Source organism: Ceratotherium simum, chromosome 5 (assembly GCF_057802395.1).
Source record: "Ceratotherium simum simum isolate JZ-2026a chromosome 5, ASM5780239v1, whole genome shotgun sequence".
Taxonomy (NCBI): Eukaryota; Metazoa; Chordata; class Mammalia; order Perissodactyla; family Rhinocerotidae; genus Ceratotherium; species Ceratotherium simum.
In genome coordinates, this window is record NC_141904.1 from 50,771,106 (window position 1) to 50,786,351 (window position 15,246).

General features: G+C 45.8%; 1 protein-coding gene across 3 annotated transcripts in view; it reads right to left on the bottom strand.

Moving 5' to 3' along the window:
• USP4 (ubiquitin specific peptidase 4) overlaps positions 1–13,831 on the bottom strand; it is a 43,669-nt gene extending 29,838 nt beyond the window's left edge. For 2 of the 3 annotated variants that reach the window (XM_087430987.1, XM_004419693.3), the window contains exons 1-6: positions 13,578–13,831; positions 11,281–11,408; positions 7,086–7,216; positions 5,257–5,383; positions 4,486–4,631; positions 4,295–4,356 (exon numbers count right to left, since the gene is read on the bottom strand). In XM_087430987.1, the coding sequence (XP_087287113.1) occupies positions 4,295–4,356; positions 4,486–4,631; positions 5,257–5,383; positions 7,086–7,216; positions 11,281–11,408; positions 13,578–13,678 (695 nt within the window). In that variant the 5' untranslated portion in view covers positions 13,679–13,831. The remainder of the gene's footprint in view (positions 1–4,294; positions 4,357–4,485; positions 4,632–5,256; positions 5,384–7,085; positions 7,217–11,280; positions 11,409–13,577) is intronic. The other variant, XM_004419694.3, reaches the window with a different exon arrangement.
• Positions 13,832–15,246: the final 1,415 nt, after the last annotated feature.

Genomic DNA, 15,246 nt, shown 5'->3' on the forward strand with positions numbered 1-15,246 from the left:
GTACCCAGACCAAGAAACAGGACAGCACCAGCCCCCTAGGTGTCCTCCTCATGACCCCTAAATCACAGTTCTTCCCAAAGCTAACCACTATCATAACCTTGAGTCCCAAAGACTTGTTTTGCCTGTTCTTAAGCTTTATATCAAGAGAATCACATAGTATGCCATGTACTGTGCCTGTTTCTCTCATTCAACATTGCTTATTGAGACTTGATGTTGTTGCGGCTGCTGTGACTTTGTATAGAATTCCATGATGTGCCTCCACCACAATTTATCTATCTACTCTATTGCTGGTGGACATTTGGGTTAGGTTCAGCTTCTGACTGTGACAGGCAGTACTGTCATGAACATCTTTGAATACATATTTAAGTGAACATGGGATGTATTTCTTTTGGTTGTATATCTAGGAGTGGATTGCTGAGTTGTAGAATATGCATATAATTCTTCACTTAGTACTTGTTGCCAAATCTTCTAAAATCACTGTACCCATTTATATGCCCCATCAGCAGAGTCCAACAATTCGGGCTATTCCACACCTCAACAACACTTAGTACTATCTTTTTCATTTAGCCATTCTGGTAGGTGTGTCAGAAGCAATGCACTGTGGTTTTAATTTGCCATTTCTGGATGACTACTGAGGTTGAGCACCTCTCGATATGTTCACTAACCATCTGGATATCCACTTTTGTAATGTGACTGTTAAAAGTTTTTTGGCCCCTTTTCCTAATAGGGTGGTCTGATTTTTTTCTTATTGACTTGTAGGGGTTTCTTTGAAATTCTGGATATAAGTAATTTGTCAGATATATGGATTGCAAATATCTTTTCTCACTCTGTGGCTTGCCTTTTTACTCTTCGATGAACAGAAGTTCTTAATTTAAAAGTCATCCACTCTATCCATTTCTTCCTCTATGGTGTGTTATGCTGTGTCTTGTGTAGCAAATCTTTGCTCACTCCAAAGTCACAAAGTCCTTGCTTTTCCAGTCAACAGAACAAACACTTCACTAGTTGTGTACTCTCCCTCACACCTTATGGATTTTACTGCTTGCCCCTGGACTCTAACAGTGCTTCTTCCAAGAGGTTTTCAGAGAGCAGCTGTGTGTGGAAAACCTCCTAAGGTCAATAGTTTAGCAGGATATAAAATTCTAGTTTTAAAGTCATTTAGACACTAAACAAGTATCTCTTAGATCCATTCTTGATGTTGAGAAGTTTGATATTAATCTACTTATTTCTTTTTGACTTTTTCTTTCAAAAAGTTTTGGAATTTTCTCTACATCTTTGTTGTCAAATTTCACTCTGGGCCGGCCCCGTGGCTTAGCGGTTAAGTGCGCGCGCTCCGCTGCTGGCGGCCGGGGTTCAATCCCGGGCGTGCACCAACGCACCGCTTCTCCGACCATGCTGAGGCTGCGTCCCACGTACAGCAACTAGAAAGATGTGCATCTGTGACATACAACTATCTACTGGGGCTTTGAGGGAAAATAAATAAATAAATAAAATTATTAAAAAAAAAAAAATTTCACTCTGATGTGTCCAGGTACAGGCTTTCTTTTATCTGTTGTGTTTAGCATTCTTTAGGATCATTCATAATTCTATGTTTACTGAGAAACCCCCAGTCAATATATCTTCTAACTTTTTCTTCCCCTTGCTCCCATCATTTCCTCTCTGCTTCTGAAACTGCTATTATATGGATATTGACATTTCTACTCCCATTCTCCATAGCACTTTTCTTCTATTATCTTTCACCTCTTTATCCCTTCATAACGCCTTCTAGAATTCTTCAACCTGACCTTCCAATATGTTAAATCTTCAGCTACATCCATTCTGCCACTCAATCCATCCCTTGAATTCTCTGTTCCCAAGAATGTCTCCTTGTTCCTGTTTCACGTACCCATTTCCTCCGTTTCTTGAGGATACTCAATATGCTTATTTCACCCTCTTATCAGGCTGGGAACATGAATACTGCTCCAATTAGCACAGGCTGTCAATTTGTCATCTTCCTTTTATCCCAACTATACTTGTCAGCTTCTTGCTATGGTTCCCTGTGAGCCATTCACCAGGTAAAGATCACACTACTGCTCCACTCACTGCATCCCTTCCAAAGAGCTCTCTATGTTACCAAGAGGCAAAGCCAGAATCCAGAGTCTCACAAGGACCACAGGGCCTACCACCTCGTCGTGTCGGGCCTTGTCCCCCCCAACCTTCTTGTCATCTTTCCTAGCTCCGGCCACAACAAACTCCTGCTGGTCTTCAAGCAGGCCTGCTTCTGCCTCAGGACTTCTGCAGCTGCTCTCACCTTGGCCTTACAATGTTATTCTCCTCATTAAGCACCATACTCAGTGCTGATTCCCTCACCTCCTTCATGACCATGTTCAAATGGCACCTCACAGGCCTCTCCATCATCCTGTTTAAATCTGCTCCTTCCCAAAGCCTAGCACTCGCTGATTCTCTTCCCTAATTTTTTCCTACAGTACTTAGAAACCATTGGACATATGTGTTTTTCTTATTTACTTTCTGCTCCTTGAGGATACTTTGTTTTGTTTATTGCTGTATCTTCAGCATCTAGAACAGTGTCCAGCACTACTGGTGGAGTGGGGAGGGGAATGCACCTCAGGAATTCCACTTTGGGCTCACTAGCTATTGGCCACACTTCACCAGGACACTCTAACCTTCAGAGAATCTCAGTGAGGCGCTGCTCTTTTCCAAAAGCTGTCTCCCTTTATTACAATCTCTTAGGCCTCAGTGTGTGGAAGGAATGGGGAGAAGCAATGCCAGGAAGAGAAAAAGGCCCTAAGACTAAAAACAGTTTCCTTTGGCGAGTGCACCCAGCCTCCTGTGCTCTGAGCTGCCAACCCTACCTCACAGACTGGAATCCAACTCCTTTTTGTCTCCCCAGGGGGTACTCACAGTTTCTATGTTATTTTCTCTCAGTTTTGTGGCATTTCCAGTTCCAAGAAGGTAGTTAGCAGCCTGGGCTAGTGTATTAGTTTCCTGTTGCTACTGTCACAAATTACCACAAACGTTGTGGCTTAAAACAACACAAATTTACTATCTTACAGTTTTGGAGATCAAGAGTCCAAAATGATTCTCACTGACCCAAAATCAAGATGTGGGCAAAGCTGTGTTCCTTTGTGTAGGCTCTAAGGACTTCTAGAAGCTGCCCACATTCCCTGGCTCGTGGATAGTCAAGTCTTTCCCACATTTCATCACCTTGACTCTGCTCCTGTCCGCACATCTCCTTCTCTGACTCTCCTGTCTCCCTCTTTCATTTATAAGGACTTTCGTGATTAAACTGGGCCCACCCAGATAAGCCAGGATAATCTCAGCATCTCAAGATCCTTAATCACATCTGCAAAGTCCCTTTTGCCATGCAACCTCACATACTCACAGGTTTTGGGGATTAGGAGGTAGACATCTTTAGGGGAGCATTATTCTGCCTACTACGGCTATTTTGTCATCTTGTCAGGAACTGGTGACCAGTTTCTCAAACTAGAGACCATGGCTAGGCTTCAAGGGTGTCTGTAAAACCCTTGCGATTGCTCGCAATATGTTGTGTCTTCTTGCACGTTTCTCAAGAGAGAGCTCATAGTTTTCAGGATTCTCAAAGGACTGCTACAAGCCCATCACTATGAACCGGTCACTGTCCAAGGCCTGACTAAGGAAAGAGAGCAAAACCCAACACTATCCCCATAACTATAAGAACACAGACACAATTTCCCCATCTTACACCATAAGAAAAATTCATCACTTCTCTCTGTCCCCTTCTCAGGACATGCACAATTCTATACCACACATGAACATCTCCTGAGACAGAGGTGCCTAGAGTCCCAGTTTACTAGCAGATTAATTTCCCCAGCAAGTGACAAGGGCAAGAATGAGTAACAGGCTACTGGATAAAGAGGGGGATGGGATCAAACTATTACCTTCAAGTCATACAAGACCCCAAGCCTGAGCCCTCTTCTTTTCCATCAAAGCCTCTAACCATATATCGAGAAAATAAAAGCCCTTGACAAAAACAAAGCCACCTCTTGGCAGAGCAGCATTCCCAGATCCCGGCCCCTGCTCTTCTCAAATTCTCAACAAGGAGACACTCACCGCCTTATTCACACCCCCTGACAACTTTCTCTGAGATGGCAGCCCAGCCTACTGCTTACAAAAGCCAGGATTACAGACTCTGCACATAAAATCAAATGTTTTTTCATCTGATTCAGAAAAATTTTTCTTAGCACAAATAATTGCTTTAGGAAATAGTATCTCTCTTAGACCTGTGTGCCCAGCTACAAGGGAGAAAAAGTCCACTTACTTTGACTGCAAGGTCTGCCTCGGCCATGTGCCATCTTCATTTTGGGGCTCAATTACTAGCACCTGAGTGGAAGGGAAACCATATGAGGAATATGGAAACCACCTCACTTCTGACACACTCAGAACCAGAAGATATCTGGCTACACACCCAGGGCAGAGCTGCCTGCTGGGGCATGGCCTGGGCCCTCCTACCTGACCCTGGTACAGCCCAGCATCCTGGACAGTGTTGTCTAGCTTGCTCAACTGCTCGTAGGTGTTGCTCATGTATTTGTTCCACAGCCGCGTTTCACGCTCCGCAGGGATGTTAAACAGCTTCCGCATCTCCTTCTCAATGGTTGCTGGAAATAGGCAGAAACATCACTCAGGGCTTTCTCCAGATGTAATGCTGAAGACAGCCATGGCAAGCTAACGCTCATCTTCCTTTTCAGACGGTCACAGGATGCTTTGCATCAAAAGTTCTGACCGACCTCAGCCCCTTCATGACCCTTAAGTCCAAACATCTTCCATGGGCATCCTCTTGCACTCATATGCCCGGAAACTTACCCTATGCTTCTCCTTCTTGACGATGTGGGTCCCATTTATAGCACAGAAGCAACATGGAAAAGTGAGAAAACTTATCTCTGGAGTTAAGACAGATCTGGTTTTAAATACTAGCTCTGCCACTTTTTCTCACTGAGACTTTTGAATAAGTTACTTTAATCTCTCTGAATCTGCATTTCTTCATTTTTACTACCATATGTCAAATGGGCAGGGACCATGCCCAGTGTTCTATAGAACATGATCCCCAGGCTTAGCTCTCCCTAAGAATGTCCTGGGGAGCAGGCTCCCAGGTCAAGACTGGTAACCACAACCTGAGATTATCTGGGTAACAACTCTGAAGAGGGCACCCCAGCTTCCCTCTCATCAGCCACAATGCTCTCCACTTTCTCACTGGATACCTGGAACCCCAGCCCAGCTACTCACCAATGGTGTCTGCCTTGCTGAAATGGCAACTCAGTACATTGGTGGGGTCACTATTCTCACAGAGCTTCAGTTCCAGCAAATACACCTCCACTTTGCAGTGCTTGACAAACAGGCCATGCTCCACAACCTGTGAACAAGAGGCATGGCTGAAGGAGCAGTGGTTCCACCCCAGGGCAGTCTTGGAAGCAACATGTCTCATCAGTGGCAAAAGGCAAATCCATATGATAATCAGTTTCCTTAAGTGATCAGGGGATCAGAAGTACAGATTTTTAAAGCTACTAGCATCTGTCTTAGGAGTTTAAAAATCTTTTATCCACTCATTAGGACTACCTAAGAGCACCTTGATGAAACCAGAGCTAGCAACAACACTAAACAACAGGGGAGGGGCCCGCCCAGTGGCGTAGTGGTTAAGTGCACACGCTCCGCTTCTGGCGGCCCAGGGTCTGCAGGTTCGGATCCCAGGCGTGCACCAACACACCGCTTGTCAAGCCATGCTGTGGCAGCATCCCATATAAAGTGGAGGAAGATGGGCACAGATGCTAGCCCAGGGCTAATCTTCCTCAGCAAAAAAGAGGAGGACTGGCATTGGATGTTGGCTCAGGGCTGATCTTCCTCACACACACACACACACAAAAAAACAACAGGGGAAATCATTGTTCATCTCTAAGTGGGGATCTTGATGCTTCCCTTGCAAGGTTTGTTGAATTAGAGGACTAGAGAATATAGTTAAAGCCCTCTGCAAAACACTCACCACATGCAGCACTATGGGCATTAGGGGACGTCTGCAGCAAACTGGCATCCCCCTAACCTTCTGATCCCTAACCCCTCTCAGGGTCCCAGGTTTCAAGCCGGAGAAAGAAGGTAATTCTCACCCTGAACAGTGACTCTTAGAAGCATGGCCTCAGGATTGCAGCTCTTTCCTACTCCGGCAAGGGGAACTACACAGCAGGCAGAGTGAAAAATTTACCCAATGCCTACATATTGGTAGGCACGCGGGCTCCTGTGATTTCCCCTCTGGTAGGACAAGCAAACACCTCTGGGAGTCAAGGTGGTGGTCTTCTCATTGAGTCCTGTCTACCAGAGGGGTTAACAATCTGGCTTTCTATCCCAGGGCCCACCTTTCCTCAAGAGGCTAGTCTTCTCTAGGCTATAAACACCTGCTTTTTGAGATACTCAACAGTATGGCCAGACTCTTAAGCACAGGGGAGAGCCAGCTCTGCTGGCCTAGTGGTTAAAGTTCGGCACACTCCACTTCCGTGGCCCAGGTTCGATTCCCGGTTGCAGAACCACACCCCTTATCTGTCAGCAGCCGTGCTATGGCAGCAGCTCACATAGAAGAAATAGAAGGACCTACAACTAAGTACTGGGGCTTTGGGGGGAGAAAAAAAAAAAAGAGGAAGATTGGCAACAGATGTTAGCTCAGGGCAAATCTTTCCCAGCCAAAAAAAATGCACAGGGGAAAAAGCAGTGTCAGAAAGGTTCCTAAGATAAACAAGAAGCAGTACATTACTGTATGTCCATATGACCCCAAGTGAACTTTCTCTCATAGAGCCTTCCAGAAAGTGCTCTCACAGCACCAGGGGACTCATCCCAAGCCACTGGGCAGCTCTGATGTTTGGAGGCCACTCACTGTAACATCCTGGGTGAGCAGCTTCAATCACCACCACTCACAACCACAATTCCCTAAAGAGAACCAGAAAAAACCCCTCAAAAATCTCCATTCAACCACTTAGGTACATCCGGTATCCCAGGAAGCCAACACCAGGCAGTGTCCCCCCAGGGAGCACTCGAAGACACTGACCAGCAAGTGTGACAATTCATATACTCACTTTTCTAGCGATGGGCTGCTGGCCTTCTACACAGCCATACCAATTTAGTAACTTATTCCACGCCTCAGTTGGGACCAATACATAGTCTAATTCATCAATTAAATGTTCTTTCAATGTCTGGCTCTCAGGATCTGAAAAAGGAAAACAGCACATAACTCATTGCTCTTCTCCCCAGACATGTTTGTTTTACATGGTTCTTATGCACTTATTTATAGGAATATTTACAGGAATTTAAGTATTTATAGAAACAGGTATAAAATTCCGAAATTCTGTCACTGGCCAAAACATGGCACAGACCTGACTACTCTTTGTCTTCAGACATGCTTTCTGAACATTTTATGAGGAGCTTGTATTTCTTCTACAATTGTAATGAGAAGGGAGGATAAAAGAGAAAAACTCCAATTTACATTTTCAAAGTGCTTCCAGATTCCGTAATTAAAATTGTTAATTATGAATATTTAACATAATATTCTGTTTAGTGAAACTGCATTAAGGTCAGATATCATCTTCCCCTGAAAGATTTACTAAAAGAGCAAAAAAACAAGTCACTGAAATTAAGTTTATTTTGCCAAGAGTCATTTAGCATTCTTAGTTTTCAACACTCCAAGTCAAAACCCAGCTAGACACCCCCATGTGGAGGGAGAACATCTTTAACATGCTAAACATCCATCTTACGCCCACCACCAAAAGGCAACAAGACTGGCAGTCAGAAGCGGACATCCACGGTCTGAAACACACTCCCTCAATGAAGGATCAAAGGACTGGATCAAGTGAAGACTGACACCTCCCACCAAGGGAGCCTCCCTGCTAGGCCTGTGCCCATCAATATCCATTCCTGCAGTAGTGGAAGCCACTGTCCTCCTCCAGATAAGTGAAGCCACAAACCTGGAAAAGCAAAAAGTATCCACAACGGTGCAACTCATCTGTAACTCAAGGCAAACAATGCTAAAAACAAAAACCATAAGCAGCATTCACAAGGTTACCAGGGCTTTTCCACACCCCTCTCACCAGTTTACACCCCATCCTAGTGGGTCTTCTGCTCTTCTTTAGGGCAAGTTTCAAATCTGATCCATCTCTGCCTTTTTCATTCCAAGGAAAAAGGAAAGGAATTAGCCTTGGAGAACAGGAATACCAAGATGGGACGAATGAATGGATAAACAAAATGTGGTATATACATACAATGGAATATTACGCAGCCTTTAAAAGGAAGGAAATTCTGACACGCCATAACATGGATGAAACCTGAGGACATTAGGCTAAAAGAAATAAGCCAGTCACAGAAAGACAAATACTGTATGATTCCACTTACACGAGGTATCTAGAGTAGTCAGATTCAGAGACAGAAAGAAGAATGGTGGTTGCCAGGGGCTGAGGGGAAAGGAGATTGGGAGTTATCTGTTTAATGGGTATGGAGTTTCAGTTTTGCAAGATGAAAAAGTTCTGGAGATTGGTTGCACAACAATGTGAACATACTTAATACTACTTAACCGTACACTTAAAAATGGTTAAGATGCTAAATTTTACGTTATGTGTATTTTACCATAATTAAAGAAAAAAGGTGGATCGTTCTCATTGATGAGCCAACCACTTTCCCTAGCAGCTCTGGAATGACTTTTAACACTGACAGACCACACCCTGTCTGTTCAGCAACAGAAGGATGGTGCAGGGGCAGTATTTATCAGTTTGCTTGAGACAAGAGCTTCCAAAAACAACTGACATCTAAACTCCAAACTTTTCTCTGATTTACAAATTAAAACTCATAAAAGTTATTCACTTATTGTCTTACTTGGGAAGAAACACCTTCTTCATTTCTAACACTAAGCACTATGCAGATCTAGCCACCTGTACTGTGCCAAACAGCAACCAGAAACCTTCAAATGTGGGAAAGAAACGAACAGCTTTCAGCATCCTCAACTCCAAGAACATCAGTTCTACAGGCGTCTTCCCCCTCCGAGGCTCAGTGACAATTTTCCTGAACATGTCATTCTTATGACACTATAGTGCAAATGCAGGAAACTTAACTAGAATTTTCAATGCAGTTCACTATTTTCACTTAAAACTGGACAGTCCAAGAGCATCATGCTAAACATCACACAAGGGTTTTGAAAATTTCTTCAACAGAGAGGCAAATAAAGGGAGAAAAGGAGTGCACAGCTTGGTCTAAGCGTAGGGATTCCATCTGATATAGAGTAGGGACAGAGGTGTAAATGAGAGAAGGGGTGCTCTACAGACAACATCAGCAAGGATACGCTCTAACTTCTCCTTCCCACACTTTTTTTTTCTCCCCCTCAAAGCCCCAGTAGATAGTTGTATGTCATAGCTGCACATCCTTCTAGTTGCTGTATGTGGGACACGGCCTCAGCATGGCCGGAGAAGCAGTGCGTCGGTGCGCGCCCGGGATCCGAACCCCGGCCGCCAGCAGCAGAGCGTGCACACTTAACCGCTAAGCCACAGGGCCGGCCCTTCTTCCCACACATTCAAGAGCCCCCTCCAGGCCACCCTCATGACCCTAGGTGGAAGGCAGCCAGACTGGGACTGGCAAGTGACTGAGAGCCTGGGAATTAAGGGAGTGACGCTCATTCGCCAGAGAGAGGTCATTCCTCTACTGTCAATGTTTCAGGGTCTGAACGGAATGTACTTCTCACTTCCCAAGCACACAGCATATGTTTCAAGACAAAGCCAGGTGACATCAAATTGGGGGACTAATGAAGGAATGCTTGCCCTTAGCTGAAGGTCATGCAAAATTACTGCAGAGGGCCCCTCCAGCTCTAGGATTCTCATCACTATTACTATTAAAAATCAAGAATTCTCCTTTGCAGCAAAAAAAAAAAGGGAAAAGGACAAAGCACAAACATAACGCAACGATCCCTTGGGGCAACTCCATGGTGTAATGCCACCATCTGACCTACATCAATAAACAAAGCATATGACATTGTTTATTGCATCATTTAAAAGATCTCCCCTAAAACAAGGTCTGAGCTGAAGTGTTGCTCATTTTCAAAAACACCCAGGTTCGGGTCGGCCCCGGGGCTTAGCAGTTAAGTGCGCACGCTCTGCTGCTGGAGGCCTGGGTTTGGATCCCGGGCACGCACCGACACACCGCTTCTGCAGCCATGCTGAGGCTGCATCCTACATACAGCAACTAGAAGGATGTGCAGCTATGACATACAACTATCTACTGGGGCTTTGGGGGAAAAAATAAATAAATAAAATTAAAAAAAAAACCCAAAAAACAAAAAAACACCCAGGTTAGTGTTAGGTACTTGGATCAAGTCTCACACATTGTCTGCCTTCCTGCTGCCCTGATTTTGGGCACAGGCAACAGATCACCTCTGTCCTGCTTACGAGGGAGTCTAAAGACAGGGAGAATAAAGCCTAGGAAAGGCTCATCATCATCTCTGCATTTACAGGGGCAAGTCAAACTCAGGTGCGTCATACGAGTTTTTCAATCACTTCCTCCATTGGGAGCTGACTATAATCATAGCTCTACTGACCTTCCACCTCTCCTCACACTACTTCTATAACAAACATAGCCATCACAGGAACGCTTGATGAATGTCGACAGGTCTACAATTTGTTACACTGCAAAGGTAACACAGAAAATTCTGGTTCCCAAATTTCAGATTCCAGATGCAATTTCAAAATGATATCCTATTTCTTTCCATTCCACAGACTAATCTAAAATCTGAAATCTCTAGCAGAATTAATTTGCAAAAAAAAGAGAGAGAGAGAGAGAGATTTAAAATGCTAGAAGTGGGCCGGCCCCGTGGCTTAGCGGTTAAGTGCGCGCGCTCTGCTGTTGGCGGCCCGGGTTCGGATCCCTGGCGAGCACCGACACACCGCTTCTCCGGCCATGCTGAGGCCGCGTCCCACATACAGCAACTAGAAGGATGTGCAACTACGACATACAACTATCTACTGGGGCTTTGGGGGAAAAATAAATAAATAAAATCTTTAAAAAAAAAAAAAAAAATGCTAGAAGCATGCTCTTGTTAGAAGCCTTTAATTTAGGAAAAAATTAACTTCTCCCTGAGAGTCTGCAAAGACTTCTGCTATAGACACAAATCGAGGACACTTGTTTCTATCCCCTCACAGTTGGAAAGTCAGGTTCACAATGTCCATGTTACAGATAAACACAACCACAGGTCATTGCCCAGGTGGACATTTCAGTTAGAAAAGCAATAGGATACTGCACCTGAAAAGAGTCCGGAGTTATCTATTGGGCCAGGAAACAAGTTGTGTTCACCCACATTGTACATATCCCAGCTGTCAAAGCCCACGTACTTCTTCCACTGCTTGAACCACCGGCTGTCAATAAGATACCTAGAGACAGACAAAAATTTACTATTCCAGAAAAGCTGAGGTTGTAAGTTTCTGCAGCTGCTCCCTTAATATTTTTATGGTCTTTTCACTTGGGGAACAAGCAATACCTACTGAAAGACACACTCGGCAAAGCAGGAGCAGGGCCAGGAACCACATGGCACAGAGAGCCATGATCCAGGGCAGGCATCCATTAAATGAAACGATTGTTGAAAGAATGAATAAATGAAAGGAAGGCAATGACTGGCTTCAAAATGCTTATTTAAAGGAAGTCTTTCTATAGGTAAAATCTTGTTTGCTAATGACCAAGTCATTAATTTCATTTTTTTTTATTTTGTTTTTTTTATTGCAGTAACATTGGTTTATAACATTGTCAAGTCGTTAATTTCATAATGATCTTTACAGAGGTCCTTGTCCAGGTAGACAGTTTGATTACACTGCTCTGCCTGATGTGAACAGCATTAAACTAATTTTATTTCTGAAAATGGGATAATAACATCCCACACTTCAGTTTTCCTTTGAGGACCAAACAAGATAAAAAATGTGTGTGAGTATATGTATGTAAATATATGTACATATATACATACACACACATATACGTGCATATACACACACACACACATATATATACACAATATTGTCTAGGTATGTCTATCTTGTCAAAAAGCATCAAGTTGATCTGGTTATATTTTAAAAGTATCACTGTGCTGTTTTACAATTAAGATAGAAGAAGGGAAACCTTGGCTGGCCCCGTGGTTTAGCGGTTAAGTGCACGCGCTCCGCTGCTCGCGGCCCGGGTTCAGATCCCGGGCGAGCACCGACACACCACTTCTCCGGCCATGCTGAGGCCTCGTCCCACATACAGCAACTAGAAGGATGTGCAGCTATGACATACAACTATCTACTGGGGCTTTGGGGGGAATAAATAAATAAATAAATCTTTAAAAGAAGGGAAACCTCTGTGGGGGAACAAAGGACAACAACTATATTGGTGAGTCTTTCAAATTTTATAACCAACAAACTTCAGAGGATATCAGGCAGCTTCCCAGAGGCCACAAGGATTCATAAACACATCCAAATCTTTAGAATGCTCTTTTCCCTCCAAACCCCTTGAACAATACACTCCAAACACTTTTGGTGTGTGATTTTAGTCTATTCCAATCTTCCTCTGCTTCTGCTGAGTATCCTTCATACATCACTCCTATGCAGGATAACTTCTAAAAGCACCTCTGATTGCCCTGCCTTTCATGGTTTGGCTAGCTCAAGAACACTGTAAAGCTCTATTCGAATTTCTCCTGATCTCAATGTTTCTCTTCCCTGCTCAATGTATCTGAACTCTTAACCCCAATGTCTCTCTTCACTGCTCAATTCCTCTGTCATTATAAGAGCCATGACCAACACCACCACAGTTTCTTAAAGAGGGATGCTCATCAATGCAAAGCCAACCCCCAGTTTTCTACTCCCATACAATAATACCAGGAATCTCTTCACTACTGGAAATACTGTCCTTTCTACTAAACAATTTATTAAGAAACCTGGTCTCCGACTTGCTCTTCTAAACCCTAAATTTTTAATCTTTTTTATCTAGGCTGTAGGCTACCTTACTTTCCCACTTCGAAATGCTGCTGCCACAATTATTTTTGACATTTGCTACCAAATAACCTGGGGCTCTCAGACATTTGTTCAGCTTCTGACCTTGACATCTATTCGGCAGTTTATAAGTTACAAAGTATGTACTTCTGATCTTCGCCTCCACCCACTGAGGGCGGAGGGCCAAATATTGCTACCCTGGTTTTAACAGTAAGGAACGGGGATCTATGAGGTGCTGATGCCTTTGCCCAAGGTCACACGGCAAGTCCTGGTAGGTAAAAGGCTCTTCCTATCCTGCAAGTCCCCGTGAGCACTCCCCTTCTGTTCAACCTGCAGCCCTTGCCCCCGCTGGGTCCGCGCCCTGGGGCTCGGTATGGGCCGGGACGACCCTCAGCTCCGCCCACGCTTTCCCAGAGGTGACCCCGGGGTCCTTCTCCTGAGAGATGGGGGTCAACTCACTCTCTCAGGGTCACTAACATCGCCTCCAGCCGGCCCCTACCCAAGCCGAGAAAGGGGCTTAGCCTGAGCGCCAGAGCCCCGGTCCCTGGCCCTGGCCGGGCGAAAGGAGGGCCTGGCACTCACCACTGCGCCCCTCGTTGAAGAGTGGTCCTCATCAAGGCCCCGAGCTCGGATTTCTGGGTCTCCGCATCCGGTCGCTCACCGCAGCCTCCGCTTTCCGCCATCTCGTCCACTGCCCCGGCCCAGCCGGCCCGGACATCCGCCTAGCGCACGGCGTGCTGTGGGCCGCTCCCACCTACGCACGCACGCAAGCGCGTGCGCGCGCCAAAGGGCACCCTGCTCCGCGGCCTTGAGCGCCTGCTTGGCTTTGCCTTTTCTTGCCGCCGTTTGCGCGCCGCGCCTATTCTGCCGGTACGTGGTGGAACAGGGAGGGAACCGGAAGAGGAGGCGGGCGCCGGAGAGGGAGCCGCCGCTTCCTTCCGTTCTGCAGGCCTCACCTTGGGGCGGGAGTGTGGTGCCCCTCGACCCTCGGGTATCCATTCTTGGCCTGCGGGGTTATTCTGTTCTTAAATAAGCGCAGCAACCGGTGTGAGAAGCCCTGGAACTATATTTTCTTGTAGTCATTCCTGCCATTCCGCTTTCAGCAGAGACCTTAGGCGAGTCCTTAACTGCACAAAAGTAGGATCGAGGTTCCTGTCCTGGAGGCCCTACAGGGATTTCGGGGAGTGCCTGGTGCACCAGCGCCTTGGGACCGGGACTCGACGGTGTGGTCTAGTCATTAACAATCGTTCCAAACACTCTGGACGCCAGAATCACCTTGCCCACGGCAGAATTCCACAAGCCGTCCACAGTGAGCTAGCTACTTGCCTTGTCAGGGAGACAGGCAGCCGCAGAGGGTCCATAGCAACGGGGGAAGGAGAGGTCCAGGTGTGTTCTCCACATTAGGTGCCCAGACTGCTTCTTAATTTGTTGCTGCAACAAGGTACAATGTCCTGAACACTGTATGTTTTCTACTTGACCCTGCATACAAAAAACACAGCCCTCCTCCTGGACGGGTAAGTAAGCCCAGAGCAAGGAGGATGCCAAGCAGCTGGTCTACGCCAGTCTCCGTTCACTTGCCTAGCAGTTCCTGCCCTCAGAGAAAAATAAGACCTAATACCTGCACTTATACAGTCTAATAGAGGAGAAGAAATCTTCCGCAAATAACCCCAGTGCCAAGCAGTGTGTGGTAAGTGCCGTTAAGGGATATGAACCCTTGAGGGGCCGGCCTCGTGGCGCAAGCGGTTAAGTGCCGGCTCTCTGCTGCGGTGGCCCGCGGTTTCCCGGTTCGGATCCCGGGCGCGCACCGACGCACCGCTTGGCAAGCCATGCTGTGGCGGTGGTGGCGTCCCCTATAAAGTGGAGGAAGATGAGCAGGGATGTTAGCCCAGGGCCAGTCTTCCTCAGCAAAAAAAGATGATTGGCAGATGTTAGCATAGGTCTGATCTTCCTCACACACACACAAAAAGGATATGAACCAAAGACTAGGTCACAGAGCTGTGAAAGGGAGCCTTTGACTTGAGTAGCATTTGAGTGTGGTCTTGAAGAAAGTGTAGAAATGATGGTGCATGTTACAGGAGGAGAGACTAGAGGGGTCGGAGACAATTTCTGAAACAGGCGGGGCAGAATCAAAGAGTGAGCATTAGGCCAGTTGAGCTGGGATCAGACTACTGAAAAAGCCTGAGATCTAAAGCTAGAAAGGAGGCTGGAGGGGCCACATGTCTTGCCTTAAATGGCCCACAGATATTGTAGG